Consider the following 15,330-nt stretch of genomic DNA (forward strand, 5'->3'; position numbering starts at 1 on the left):
CAGAGGGTGTCATGCTTCTGGGTCCTTATTCACACCATACCTTCATCCAGGAATGCTGATCCTGGATGTTCTTGGAAGAAGCACTGAATCTTTTTCTTTTCTCAATCTTTTTCCCTACTCTCCTTCTCTCTTCCCTTCCCTCTCTCTTTTCCTTCTTCATTTCTTTCTTTTCACAAAGAACAGTTTTTCTTATGATGTGCTCACTTAAAATATTGGAGAGGGACTTCCCTGGTGGCGCAGTGGATAAGGCTCCACCTGGGTTCAATCCCTGGTCAGGGAACTAGATCCCACATGCATGCCGCAACTAAGAGTTCGCATGTCACAACTAAGGAGCCGGCGAGCCGCCACTAAGGAGCCTGCCTGCCACAACTAAGGCCCGGCACAACCGAATAAATAAATAAATATTTTACAAAATAAAATTAAATTAAATTTAAAAATAAATAAAATAAAATATTGGAGAGCTCTGAAAGAGTGTACAGAAGAAAATAAACTACCGGTGTGGTGCTCTGTACAGCATCCTTGGAGTTATGCTGAAAGGACATTTCCAAGAATCCCCTGCCTGTAGTGGTCCAGGTGAGCGTCTGCAGGAGATCATTAGTGGGCGATCTGCAAGAGTGAAGCAAGCTACAATGCTGTGCTCCGAAGGTGAAAACAGCGGTCAGTGTGCTGGCTCACAGGCTACTCTTGTGGGTGTAGGGCAGTGCCTGGACCCACAGCCAGTGCAAGTCCCACTGCTCCTGCATCCTGGGCCACCTACGCATCAATATGGTAAAAGTGCAGGTTCCCCTGCAGGTCATTCTCTGCATAGTTTGTCCTCATGTGGTCTAGTGGTCCTACAGTTATCTCTAGGTTGCCCTATAGAGACCTCCTCTAGAGTGATGACTCAGCATCAGATGCGGAGGCGACAACCTGCACAGACTCACCTACCAGCTCCCACAGTGGCATACAATCCAATTCCCAAACAAATCCCTCATTCCAGAGGTTCCCAAGGCTTCTCAGTTCTTGGTGCCTTTATTGCCTTCATACTTTTTTTTCTCAGTGCCCTGGGCCAAAAGAAATACCAAACAATTCTACTCATTAAGTGGTTAGATCCAAACAACTGAAGTTATGTTTGAAAAGAAAATACATATAAATTGAAAAAATATATATATATTTTTGGCTGCACTGCACAGCTTGTGGGATCTTCGTTCCCCGACCAGGAATTGAACCTGGGCCCTCGGCAGTGAGAGCACAGCGTCCTAACCACTGGACCACCAGGGAATCCCCTGATTTCATATTTTTAAATAGTACCAGTGGGATATGTACAGCTGTTGGATGTGGCCCAACTTCTCAAACCTTGGAATCCCATTGGACACTGCCACCCTCATTTCCTGTTCCTCACTGCTTATCTCAAACCACTGAAAACCCAGCTCTGCAAAGATATGACAACTTTGAAAGGCATGTACTACAATCTAATATTGAAACTGTAACCTATCTCAAACTAGTAGTTCCTGTGGTGTCCAAGAAATGTCAGGTATCAATTTATAGCCCTTGAAAATTGGAAATATTCCATAGCACTCTTGTGAATTCATTGAAGCCCCTGGGGTGTCTCAGTCCACAGTTTGGGAACCATGGCCTTATCTCATGTCATTTCTCTGATGAAACCCTGAATGATACATAAAAAAATCTCATTAAACTTTTGGGTACCTTCTCTTTCTGAGATGTGAAGTGATTTGCCTTAGTCACACACATGATTAAAGGCCTCAATAAGAGATGGAGTACTCTTATGCCAAGAGAAGAAAATACAGGACAAATCGGGAAAACACCGGTACCTCCGGGTTGGAAGGGAACCTTTAAACTACAATTTAAAGAGCATATACCAAAAGACAAAACTTGATGAGTTTCATTACACCAAGGTGAAGGATTTCTATTCAACAAAGGAAACTATACATAAAATATTGATAATATACAGCTGAAACTATGATAGAAGCCATTTGCAATGTCTAAAGCATAAAGAAATTAAAATCCAGAATATACAAAGATCTTTTGCAAGTCAACAAGAAATGACAGCAAACCCAATACAAAATGATCAAAGATAAGAACAAGCAATTTCAAGAAGAATCTCAAAAGCCTACCAAGTATATAAACAGATGTCCTAACTCATCAGTATTCAGAGAAATATAAAATGAAACAACTCTGTCACTTTACCTGTTAGACTAGCAAAGATTAGAAAGCAGTATAACACCAAGTGGTTATAAGGAACCTTCATGCAGTTAGTGGCGATATAGACTGAACTCACTTACATGCCCTTTTTCAGGCCAACTCTGTATGAGACTATTGCAGCTTTATCTGTAAGAGCAGAGAGTTGGAAGAAATCTTAGTGTCCATCCCTGGGAGAGCAGACAAGTTAAACATGGAAGATATACTCTGTGCAGTACTGTGCAGCAGGGAAAAGATATGGATTGGATGTTCTACATAGCAACATGGATGGGCATGCAAACCAAGTGCTATGTTGAAAAGTAAGGAACAGATACCATTTACCTAAACTAAAAATACTACACAAAACAATAAATGTTTTGAACACATGAAAAGAAAATGAAATAGAATTACATTATGATCCAGCATTTGCACTTCTGGGTGTATACCCTAAAGAACTGAAAGCAGGGTCTTGAAGAGATATCTGTACATTGATGTTCACAGCAGCATTATTCACATTAGCTAAAACATGGAAACAACTCAAGCGTCCACCAATGAATGAATGGATAAGCAAAATGCTGGACATCCATACAACGGAACACTATGGAGCTTTCAAAAGAAGGGATATCTGACAAATGCTACAACATGGATAAACCTTGAGAACATAAGTGAAAGGGCCAGTCACAAAAAGACATATATTGTATGATTCCACAAAAATGAGGACCTGGGAGGAGGAAGGAATGGGAAGTTATTGTTTAGTGGGTAAGCAGTTTCAGTTTTACAAGATGAGAAGAGTTCTGGAGATGGATGGTGGTGATGGTTACACAACATGATGAATGTACTTAATACCACTGAACTGTAACTTTATGGTTAAGATGGTACATTTTATGTGTATTTTACCACAATAAAAATTGTGGGGAACAAAAAAAGAAAATGATATTCATTAAAAACCTTAGAATGGGGACTTCCCTAGTGGCACAGTGGTTAAGAATCCGCCTGCCAATGCAGGGGACACAGGTTTGAGCCCTGGTCTGGAAGATCCCACATACCGTGGAGCAACTAAGCCCGTGCACCACAACTACTGAAGCCCGCACGCTCTAGGGCCTGAGTGCCGCAACTACTGAACCCGTCTGCAGCAACTACTGAAGCCCACGCGCCTAGAGCCCGTGCTCCACAACAAGAGAAGCCACCACGATGAGAAGCCTGTGCACTGCAATGAAGAGTAACCCCCGCTTGCTGCAACTAGAGAAAGCCCGTGCGGAGCAACAAAGACCCAACTCAGCCTGAAAATAAATAAATAAATAAATAAATGTATGTTTAAAAAAACTTTTTAAAACCCTTAGAATGGGATTTCTGCTTTTGGTCATTCAATTTTCCCCATTCATCTGTCAACAGACACTTAGGTTGTGTCCATACCTTGGTTATTGTGAGTAATGCTGCAATGAACATGGGAGAACATTTATCTCTTCGAGATAATGACTTCGTTTCATTTGGATATACTGCATACCCAGAAGTGGGATTGCTGGGTCATATGGTAGCTCTATTTTTAATTTCTTGAGGAACCTCCATACTGTTCTCCACAGTGGCTGCACCAATTTACATTCCCACCAACAGTGCACAAGGGTCCCCTTTTCTCTACATCCTCACCAACACTTGGAATCTCTTGTCTTTTTGATAACAGACATCCTAACAGATGTGAGGTGATATCTCACTGTAGTTCTGACTTGCATTTCTTGGATGATTAGTTATGTTGAGCACTTTTTCATGTTGTTGGAGATTTGTATGTCTTCTTTGAAAAAAATGTCTATTTAGGTCCTTCACCCATTTTTAAATTGGGTTGTTTTTTTTTTTTGCTATTGAGTTGAGTGAGTTTCTTGTATATTTTGGATATAAACCCATTATGGGATTTGTGGTTTGCAAATATTTTCTCCCATTCCATAGGTTGCCTTTTCATTTTACTGATAGTTTTTTTTTTTCTGTGCAGAACTTGGAACCTCATGTGCCAAAAAGTAAGAAAGTGCTCAAAAAGGGATAGGAAGGCATAGCAAAAGGACATAGGATCCAACTTGAAGGGACTCCCACAGATAAATCTGGGACAATCTGTGCATCAAAATAAAGACAATATTAGACTGTATTCAACTGGATAAAAAAGGAACCCAGGAGGTCATGGTGATATAAATAAACAAATGAATAATCTGTAAGTGGAAGAGAAAAGATTTACTTTACAGTAGAATGACAACTAATAATAGTCACTTATTAATTAATACGTACAAAATTCTTTACAGTGGAGAAACTTGGTAGACACCTTCTAAAACAAGTGATAAAGTTTAACGTCTTCAGTCATGAGGCAAGTTGGCACCACGTGTCTCCTGATATTGAGAAGAACACAGCATCACTTCTGTGATTTTCCTGCCCTAGCTGAATAACCTGAATCTAATCATCAGGAAAACATCAGTAAACCCCAAACAAGGAACCACCTGCCAGGTTACTTAAGTGTTATAATAAAAAATAATGAAGTCACAAAAGGCCTGAAGAATTGTTCCTGAATGAAGGAAACTAGAAAGCCATGGCAACTAAGTAAAACAAGTGGTTCCGGACCCTGGGACTATAAAGGACACTGTTTACAAAGTGGGCAAAATTGGAAAGAGGGCTGTGAATTACATGGTCATACTGTGTCTGTGTTAGTTTCCTGTTTTGATTGTGTGGGAGTGCATCCTTGTCTAAATAAAACCATCCTGAAGTACTAACGGGGTGATGAGGCATCCTATTTGCAACTTGCTCTCAAATGGTTCTGGAAAAAAAAAAAAAAAAAGTATCTGCGCCTATTTGTCCGTCTTTTGAGAGAGGGAGGAAAAAAGATAATAAGGAATTTAAGGCAAATGTGGTAAAAAGCTGACAGTAGGGGAGTTTGGAGTGGGGGAGATGGAAGTTCTTTGTGCTATGCATCCATCTTAGGGAAAGGATGAAAAGGAGAAAAGAGTAAGAACAACAATAACAAGGACATGGGGTGTGAGCCCGTTCACACAGGGGCAGGGAGGGCAGGTGATGGGATGCAGGCAGTTGGGAAGGGCTGGAGGCATCCTGAGTGACCAAGGAGGGGCCCTGGCAGGAGGAGTCAGATCTCTTATCTGATGGAGCTGGAGAAAGATCGCCCCACTTTTCTTCCTTTATTTCATTTAATCCTCAGAACAGCCCCATGGAGTATATACTACTCTTATCCTCATGTTATAAATAAAGAAACTGGAGGTTCAGAGAATCATCCATTCAACCAGCATTTACTGAGTGCTTGCTATGTGTCAAACTTTACTGAGGATACACAAAAAAATGTTAAGTGTGATTGGATATGTGTGTGTGTGTGTGTGTGTGTGTGTGTGTTTGCGCGCATGCGTGCGCACACGCACATTTAGAAAACAACATTGGAAGGTAACACACTAAATCACTAATACGCTAAGAGAGGTTGCATTTGGGTAGTGGAATTACAGGTGCTTCCATTTTCTTCTTTGGGCTTTTTCCTGTTTCCAGCTTTCTACAATGAACACAGACTGCCTTTGTAACAAGTTTTAAAATAAGTATTATTTCAAAAATTGAATTGGAGGATGTTGTGAAATAGTCTTCATTATGATATTGCTGTGGATCCAATAGTACTTTTTGAGGCAGTGTTATTTTACCAAAGTAGTGGACAAATAAATGTTTCTTAAGTCCATTAAGCCTTCTTCTCTTCACACCGCAGAGAGGCCTGGCAGGCTTACAAGTGGAGAGTTGACACCCGCCTTGCTCCTGAAGCCTATATTTGTCCACGTTTCCTGTGTGGAAGCATAAACCCAGTGCAGCGTGACCTCTTCTTCCCCAGACAAAAATTTCCTAAACCTTCATGACACCAGCTTCTTTGCATAAGGACAGCAGGAAAACACAGTAGGTCCCTGACTGAAGGAGAGGGTGACTTGGTAAGAGCACAAAATTCTAGTGTCCATGAGAGGCCAGCTCAACGGTGTCACTGTGATGTAAGGTGGGACACCCATTCACTTAGGGTGCTTTTTGACTGATGGAGTCCTTCTTCTGCTTTGCTGCCCTGGCACCATGGGCTCTGGGGCAGGTCCACCCGTCCCGCCTGGGCTCAGATGGCATCCCTGTACCTGTCCACTGCACTGACAGCTCTGTGAGAACAGACATTCCTCTTGCATCCATGTCTCCCAGGTCCCAAAGAGCTCGCTCTGAACAAAGCAGGTCCCTCAGTCACTGCTGCCGGACTGAATTGATTTGCACAAGCAATCACGGGGAAGTAGGCGGAGTAAATTAGGGTGAATTCCTATGGTAGAATTCAGTGCAGGCACCAAAACCAATGCTTTGAAATGATTTATTGCCTAGGAAAGTGTTCCCAACATACTTCTACTGAAAAACAACAACAGTGGAAGAGTAAATACAGCTGAAGTCCATCTTGCTCATGAACATAGATATGCATAGGAGAAAAAAAAAACTAAAAGAAAATACATCAAAGAATGTACAGTGGTTGTCTTTGGGTAGGGGGATTATGAATGCTTTTGATATTTTTCTTTCCCTTTGTGTTTTTAAGCTTTTCTAGAAAACAAAAATTTTTGTTATTGGGAAAATTATTTTAAAAGAAATATAGGTCTGAGGGAAAACGGAAGAAGACATAATGGATAGGAAGTCCTATCGCACTTCAGGTGAGAGCTGAAGTGCTAAGGACCTTTAGGGTGAATAAGAAGTTTCTTTGAGTTAAGGGCTCCTCGACTTCCTACATCGACAGGGTCCCCACCCTTCCTGGTAGACGTTACCCTCCCAGTCTCAAACCCCATCAGCTTGCACACCAGGTCCCTGTTCCGCTGAAGTGTGTAAGGTGGCTGCCAGAACTCTGAGCCACACAACTAAAAGGTCTGGATGGAGAACCAGAGGAAGAAAATCAATCCGGTCTCCTTTTGCCTGTTAATTTCTGCAATAAAGCTGTCAGAATTTACTGCCACATCCCTCAACTTACAGAGAAGGGAGATTCTGAAAAATATTCAGAAAGAAAGGGATGTTAAATGGAAGTAATGACTTCCTCCACTTCCTGGTTATTTCAAGAAGTACAGCATTTTATACATTTCGTCTGTGTCCAGCCCACTGCGTGAATTGTCCAATTTTAGTGAATATAAAAATTCCATCCAAGGGCTTCCTTAGTTCCACTGCCAAAAGAAGTTCCCCAATCCTACTTCCCATTAGATGTCAAGTTCTTCCATCATGAGTCCTAGGTTCCTCCGGGTTTCCAAGAGCCTAAACCCTGCAGTGGGAGTGGGGTGGGTGGGTGGAGGCAGCTGCCGGCTCCTGATTGGCTCTCGGCTCAGAGTGGAGTCCGTGGTGGAAATCACTATTTCCAAGTTCACTGGTGACGGGGCAAGGGTGGCAGATGCTCAGTGGTTTGGTTTAAAAATGTTAATGTTCACAAATCTGAATTCCTGTTTGGGACCAAGCCCTTCTTGGTCATCCTTTGTCCCAGTCTTCTGGAATGTCCCGTTTCATTTATTCATCTCCTTTCCACCAAAGGGAAGTTCACAGAGAAAACTCAAGCCCCAGAGGTGATTTGGTCTGGAGCACCTGGAGCTCCCTCAGCCCCACGTGGCTACCATTCCATCTGCGTCACGCATCATAATCTGGCCAGGACACCCAAGCTGCCTCCTCCCCAGCTGGCATGCCAGGCAGGTCACTCTTGTTGGGTCCTGGGTCAGCCTCCAGGGGCCTGAGTCAGAACCCAGCAGAGAGTTCATGCTCCCCAGTGGAGGGGGACATGGAGCTGACCCTCTCCAGCCTCTCCGTGGAGAGGAAGGGGAGCCATTTAGCCAGGCGAACGGCCACCAGCTGATGGAACAACTGCCGTAGATACTTGCGGAACCTTTCACCGACAAAGACGTAGATCACGGGGTTGATGCAACAGTGTGTGTAGGCGATCACCTCCGTCACTTGTATGGCCAGATCCAACTGTCTGCTCTGCTCACACTCATGGGTGAACAGGGAGTCTTGGAAAGCAGAAACAAACACAGTCAGATTGTACGGGGTCCAAAAGAGAAAGAAGATGATCATGATGACAAAAATCAGACGCACAGCTTTGGACTTCTTCTCATTTGGTCGTCTGAGCAGAATCTTTATAATCCCCGTGTAGCAGACGACCATGACCAACAGAGGCAACACCAGCCCCACGATGTTCAGTTTCAGAGCCTGGAACTGCTTCCACTTTCTTAGGCTTTCAGGAGGAAAATGAAGACTGCAGGTGTTGTGAGTGAACTCCCACTGGGTCTTGGAAAAGTACAAGCCCGGGACAGAAGCCAAGATGGCCAGGACCCAGATGACAATGCTGGTGATGATACCAAAGGTGACGGTCCGAGCCCTCAGGGCAAACACAGCATGGACAATGGCCAGGTACCTGTCGATGGTCAGCAGGACGATGAAGAAGATCTCGCTGTACAAGCCCACGAAATAGAGCCCAGAGAGCAACTTACACATGTGATCACCAAAAACCCAGTTATCCTTCAGCTTGTAGTCAATCCAGAAGGGCAGCGTGAAGAGGAAGATCAGGTCAGACATGGCCAGGTTGAGGAGGTAGATGCTGGTCATGCTTCTGAGCCTCTTGTATTGCATGAGGACCAGGACCACTAGGATGTTGCCTATCAGGCCAATGACAAATACCACTGAGTACAAGGGGGGCAGCAGCTGGGCCCCAAAGGCCCTCTCCTGTACCTTCTGGCACGGGGTTGTGTCCCCATAGTTGTATTCTGTGGTCATGTCATAGTCCTTTGGGGCGGTGGAAGTTTCCATCCTGGCTTCTCCCACGGGTCAAGGGAAATGTTTTCCGTGTTTACTTTGCTATTAAAGGCAGTGGGCTCTGGATAACAAGAACAAGGCAGTGATTATATGTCTTTAACCACTTGGCAACTGTTTACCGAGTGCCTACTGTGTATCATGCCCTGCTGAGCAAGGGAGACCCAGGTCCTCTCCGCCCTCATGCAACTGGTAGTCTAACACATTAATAAACAAGGCATATACACATCACTCATTGCTTTGGCAATGGGTGTTGTGAAGGAAAAGTCTGGTGGATGGAGAACGCAGAAAAAGGGAGGCCTCACCACACTACTCATGACCAATGCTTCCCCAGTGCTTCCGATGGACTGGGCCCTGGACTTAATGTTAAACAACCTTTGAGGGGGTACCATTATCGTTCCCCATTTTAGAGGTGATGACACACAAACTGGGAGTAGTTAGGACACAAAGGTGGTGAGAACAAGAGCTGGAGCTCAAACACAGGTGTGTACCACTCTCAGGCCCATTCCTGAAACCACCTGGCTCTCCTGCCCCCAATCACAAGCATTGACTCTGTACCATGGTGTCCCCAGAGGGATGCTGGGAAGGAAAATAGTCAAGGCTGAGAGTCAAAAACTTACAAACGGATCTTTATGGCTTTTGGGCCTAAAAAGATTCTCAGCCAGGGGTGATACAGTGTCCTGGGGGCACATGAAAATGTGTACTTTTTTTTTTTGTTGTTCGTCACAAAGACTGGGGTACACTACTGTCATTTGGTAGGCAGGGCTAAGGATGTTCTCTAATGTAAAAAATTACCCTACACCAAACACCAAGAGTACAGCCATAGAGAAATCCTAGAAGGTCAACCCATCCCTCAGCAGATGAGGACACTGAGGGCACCAGAGTGGGCCCAGCCTGGCCCACGTCACACGGTCTTCTGAGGTTACCCAGGTAACATTGTAGACCTCCAGTGACAGCCGTGAGGAGGATTCAAGGAAAGCACAGGCTAGGAGGAGTGGGGTGACATGGTATGGAGAAGAGGGGGCTTTGGGGGAAGAAAGGCTCAGAACAGCCTCAAGCCAGGAAGTGTCACACAGTGACCAGAAAGAGGCTGGAATTCTCCTAAAATAAGTTTTTAGATATAAGTTTTTAGATATTTTTAACCAGGGTTGCCTCAAAACAAAACAAACAAAAAACCACTAGATAGCTTGCCTTTGTAGAACTTCCCCAGACCCTGTTTTTAGCACTCCTTTCCAATCACTTATTGAAAACGCCTCCACAAAGGGAGCACAGGCTTTGGTGTAACCTACCGGCTCTGTGACCTTGGATAAGTTAACCTACCTCTCTGAGCCTCCGTTCCTCATCTGTAATGTGGGAAAGTAAGCCTTACCTTGCAGGGCTACTCTAAGGCAATGTCTGAGCCATTCCCTGGCAATTATCGTGCCCTCAGTAAATATTAGGGGACCTCCTTCCCTGAAGGGGTCCCGTTCTGAGGCCCGGCACCACGAGGAATGTCCCAGGCTTCAATCCTATTCTGGCCAATGTACCCCACTCCCTACCAGGTCTCTCTGTAGTTAATCTGGAAGATGAATCCTGCTCGACAGTGATGGACACTGACAGTCCCTTCCATCTGCGCTACGCTTTGAAATTTCCAAAATGCGGCCATCAATCTAAATTGATTTGACCTAAACACCAATCAGTAAGGTGAGTGGAACCTACATCATAATTCCCATCTTGACGCTGGAGTCTCCAGTGCTCTTCCTTCTACAGTGCTTAATGAATGTTTCCTGCTCACAAAATTCACATTTCTGCAGTGGCATTCGGAGATTAAGGCACATGGGGCTGGGGCTGGGGGTGGGGGTGGGGGGGCGGGTTGTTGGGCACCCTGGCTGGGGGACTGTCATTTCCCATCAAATCCATCCCTATGGCTCACTCCACCATCTCCAAACTTGCATATCCCGGTCAAGCCTCTTTCTGGAGAAACCTAAGCTGCCAGTCATTAAACAAGCTGTGTTGGCAATTTCTGATTTTTGCTGCCACTGCCAGTGCTGACAGCTCCGCTTGGCAGTCAGCACTTGTGGGTGGGCGGGCGGCCAGGTTTACAGTGTTAGCAGCAGGCAGCACAGTGAGCAAGGGGTGCAAGGCTGAGCCCGTGAGCCCAGTTTCTGGGGAATTTTGGCAAAGGTGAAGGCAAACTGAGGCAGCACTGCCAGGTGCCATTTGAACAGAAAGTCACCTTCATACCACTCCCCACCTCCAACTCCATTCACTATTCCCCCAACTTGTCAGGCACCAGGCAACAGCTCCAGAGTATGTTGCTCCTAAAGGGACATGGGCTGCGGTAAGGCCTTGGAGGAGAGACCAAAGGAGCATGTTGCCATGCCATGTGCCAGCCCTGCTGCAGTCTGCTACAAAAGTCTGCCCCAGGTCACTGCACTAGTGCTCAGCTGCAGCCCTGGAGCCTGGAACTTTCCAGTGCCAGCATCCTTTAACCTCAGAGTTGGGGAAGTCTCTGAAAAGACAAAGGGCAGTCTGTGATGGTAGAAGACACCCTGGCCTGGTGGCGTGCAGGAGGTGCCTTACACTAATTCATAAGAGCCAGCAGTGTGTATCTCTTCCCAACTCTGCATTCAGCATGTTGGTAGCTTGGAGTCAACCAGAATGGGAATATTTACACATGGAAATCAGGAAACACTAGCTATCAGGGCACTTTTTTAGGAGAGTCAGCTATTAAACATTTACCAGCACATCAACGCCCTGCAGTCTGAATAGCCTAGAGTTGTCCTGTGAGCCAGCTAAAGGGTCAGTGAGTGGCACACAGCCTGGGGGCAGGCTCTGCAAACTTCTGGGAATTTCTAATTCTGAAAATCTGGGACCCTCCAGATTTAAAGGAGGAAAGGTTGAAGTAAATACCTCCAAGTAGCCCCCATGTCCCTGTATTTTCAGAACCAAATTCTCACCTGCCTCTTTGTTAGACCAGAATGGATGCCTCCCAGGTCACCTGGCCAGCTCCCTGCCTTCCCGTAGGTGAAATCCTACCTCCTCCAAAGACATCCCACAGTCCTGATCTTGAGGATCCTTGGGTTTAGTCTTCTTAAGAAATTGTCTCAGTATCAAATCGTCCTTGCATCTGCAAAGTTTTTCTAATTTATACTTCCCTTTTGCTACAATTTCCTCTTACCCAACGTTTGGGTTTTGTTTACGTGGGGAAATTTGGCAACTGTCAGTGTCTTGAATAGCTTTCCAGAGAAAGTGCCTCCTGTCCCTTAATACTGGGCTGACTTTCTTAATTAGTCACTAGCAGCCAATCATACAAGAAAGCATCCTGTTTTTAGCAAAAACAAAAACCCCCCAAAAACAAAAAGAACAGCTTATTTTACATCTGAGCACCCAGTCTTATAAATCCTTCCATCCTCAGTATTGCTATACAATTCACTGCCTTACAGGTGCATGGGTGGGTTACTTAGACATTTGCCTGGCCTTCGAAGAATTCCCCACCTTTGAGGAGACAGCCAGGTAAACAAGTCATCTCCTGCAATGGGAGAAGGACTACAGTCCAACCTGGCCACATGCAAACAACACTGCCCTCAACAGTGACTGATGAACAGAAAAGACAAGTGCCACTTACACTGGTTTCAGGGGATTGTGTCCACGAAGCGTTTGTTTCTGGAGCTTTTAGAGTCTTTACGAATTCAAGGTCAAGGTCCTGACTGAGTCAGAAGTTCTCAGCTTCCTGTGTGATGATGGAGATAGAACTTGGGGGTCTCAGTCTTTCAGAACAACAAGAGGAGGACAACGTTCTTCTTCTTGTACCACTGGGTGTCCATGAATGGCCACAACACCCACTGGTGGCCAGTTCCTGAAGGCCAAATGCACTCTGAGGTATTTTTCTGCTCACTCAGCTTCACTTCTCCTTTGGGCTCTCTGCCTTAAGGGGATTGGGTGGAGTTGAGCAGGGTGAGTTGGGTGGCAATGAGGTGTTCCCAGAACTTGTGAAGCAACAGAAGGCTGGGAATGTGTATGGTGCGGGGGCAGGGCACAGAGTTCCTGCCCTCACTAAGCAGTCTTTTTTTTTTTAAGGTTGCAATAGAAGGATTTAAACAGGAACCCTGGGTCCTGTTCCTCAAAACGATCTGGCTCATTCAGCCTGAGAGAGGCAGGAGGCCGCTTCTCTTTGGCACCCTTACGTGCCTGTGCCAGTGACTGCTCCCTAGTCTCTGCCCCACAAGCCCCACAGAGCGGTTTTACCACGAGGAGCCTCCAGCCTGGAGTGAATACAGGTCTGCTGGTTGGCTTTCGGCTGTCCCTTTCTGATGCTGGGTTCCTGGTTTACGCAGTGGCCCAAGCTCTCTGCTTGAGACGTGGACGGATCACTATGTCTTTTGAAGCCCTGGATACCACTCCATCAAAGAAGAACACTGAATACTTATGCTCAGAGGAGGATGCATTAGGTCAGCTTGTACATGAAAAGTGTCACAGAGTGCCTGGCACCAGGAAAAATGGCTGATGGATGAGGTTCATTAGGATTCTCCCCACAGTTACCAACTCCTGCTGCTGCTGTGCTTGTGCCCCTCTGGGTTTCCATTTCCTTCTCTGTAAAATGGGGGTGCTCGAACCTTCCCCACAGGACTGCTGCAAAAATGCCCATTTCAGAAATCACAAATGTGAATGTGTTTTGAAAATGTCACTTGTCCCTCAAGGCTCAGTTCCCTCATCTGTAAAATGAAGACTTCAGATGAGGTGACAGTGGGCCCTTCAGTACAATATTCCATGAGTCTTCTGGGGTTGGGTCTTCCTTCTTCGGCAGCCCATCTTCGAGAGATGGAGGAAGCAGGAGGCAGAAAGTAAGTAGACTGACAGACAGCTATGGGTGAGCCTGGAACCTGCCGCCTGATGCAAAAACCAGGGCGTGAGGGGAGCACCAGTGATGGGCCTCACATATCAGACAGTCCTGCATTCATATCCCAGGTCCACCTTTTACTGACTTTGGGCGTGTTATTTATTTATTCTCTTGAGTATCTCCTTCCTCTTCTGTAAAACAAAGCTAATAATACTTACTTCATAGAGAGGATTAAATGAAGACATACACACACACACACACACATCTGAATGCATGATTCGGTGTGCTGCTCAAGACATTAAAAATGCCTGTCTTACTTTAGAATCTCTCAGGTTCGAACCCTGATGCAGATTCCAGTCATGTGCCTGCAGGGGATCCCAGGAAACACTGCAGGGGAGGGGAAAGTGGGACGGGGAAGGGAAGGAGCCGATGAAGAGGGTGTCATAGAGCCAGTGCCGCTGTGAGCCAGGAGCTTGGTCCTACTGGGGAACTTAGGACACCCCTCAGAGTCATCCCAATTTTGGGGCGGCCGGAGGGGTGAGGAAACTGAGCATGTGTCCATCAAATCTCTACCCACTCACTGCTGGTTGAGGGCTGCTTCTTGGGGTATTCTGAATTCCAGTCTGCCTGCATGTTGGTCAAGCTCACTCCACAAGCAGGGAGCCTCGTATTTTCAGGAAACAGCCTACAGCGTGTAGAGGTGCACGTTGAGATGTGTGGCCAGGGACACTGAATGGTGCCCAGGAAATTTCGATGCGTGCCAGCTAGTGTCAGCACAGCTAAACACCCAGCCCCTGCCCCACTGCAGGACTCTGCTGAATTGATCATCTCTCAGCCCTGCCCCCAACAGTAGTCAATGGGAGGTCTGCATCTGCCTATTTGTAGTACTTTGCTGCCAGATGAGTTTCCAGACAACACAGGTTTGCGAGGCCTGCCTCTTCCGTGGTCAAGTCTAAGGAAAGAGACATGGTCAGTCCTTGACTGGCCTTTCAGCTCTGTGCTAGGCTTCTGTAGGACCCATGCCACAGAGAGGACATGTGGGCAAATATACTTGTTCATTTAACAAATATTGATAGAGTACCCACGATGTGCCAGGCACTGTGTTAGGTGTTACAGATATAGCAGTGACCAAGAGAGGCAGATGCCATTCTTCGAGAGATCACAGACAATTAAGCAAGTCACTACAGTAAGGCCTGGGAAGTACCCAGGGCCAAGGAAGGGTGCACCTGAATGGCGGGAGAGGGTGAGGGAGCCCTCCAGAGCAGAGGTTCTCAAGGTGAGGACCCTGGACCAACAGCATCAGCACCTCCGAGAACCTGCTAGTGATGCAAATTCTGCGCTCCCATCCTGGACCCACTGAATCAGAAATTCTGTGTTTTAACACACCCTCCACATAAATGTTTGGGAACCATGGATCTGGATTTCTGCCAGGCCTTTGGCTCAAAGTTTTATATGATCTCTCTCTAGGAGAGCTTGGCTGGACCTTATGTGACCTGGGAAGACTTCTTTTGCTTTCAGCTAGAGGCCAA

The 15,330-nt window shown here is 45.9% G+C and overlaps 1 protein-coding gene and 1 non-coding gene across 4 annotated transcripts; both read right to left on the bottom strand.

Annotated features, from left to right (window-relative positions):
- Positions 1–1,187: 1,187 nt before the first annotated feature.
- On the bottom strand, positions 1,188–1,260 carry TRNAE-CUC. The gene has a single exon. It is a non-coding gene; the product is annotated as a tRNA-Glu (tRNA).
- Positions 1,261–6,512: 5,252 nt separating this feature from the next.
- On the bottom strand, positions 6,513–12,817 carry CCR1 (C-C motif chemokine receptor 1). 3 transcript variants are annotated; one of them, XM_036869239.1, is made up of 2 exons: positions 12,590–12,817; positions 6,513–9,046 (listed from the first exon to the last, which is right to left on the bottom strand). In XM_036869239.1, exon 2 carries the CDS (start codon positions 8,977–8,979, stop codon positions 7,912–7,914), a length of 1,068 nt encoding a protein of 355 aa, XP_036725134.1. In that variant the 5' UTR covers positions 8,980–9,046; positions 12,590–12,817; the 3' UTR covers positions 6,513–7,911. The 3 variants fall into 3 exon arrangements, with proteins under 3 accessions (XP_036725134.1, XP_036725135.1, XP_036725133.1); XM_036869240.1 differs by lacking the exon at positions 12,590–12,817 and adding an exon at positions 12,001–12,080; XM_036869238.1 differs by lacking the exon at positions 12,590–12,817 and adding an exon at positions 11,922–12,059.
- Positions 12,818–15,330: the final 2,513 nt, after the last annotated feature.

The sequence above is a fragment of the Balaenoptera musculus genome, chromosome 11, assembly GCF_009873245.2.
Source record: "Balaenoptera musculus isolate JJ_BM4_2016_0621 chromosome 11, mBalMus1.pri.v3, whole genome shotgun sequence".
NCBI classification, from domain to species: Eukaryota; Metazoa; Chordata; class Mammalia; order Artiodactyla; family Balaenopteridae; genus Balaenoptera; species Balaenoptera musculus.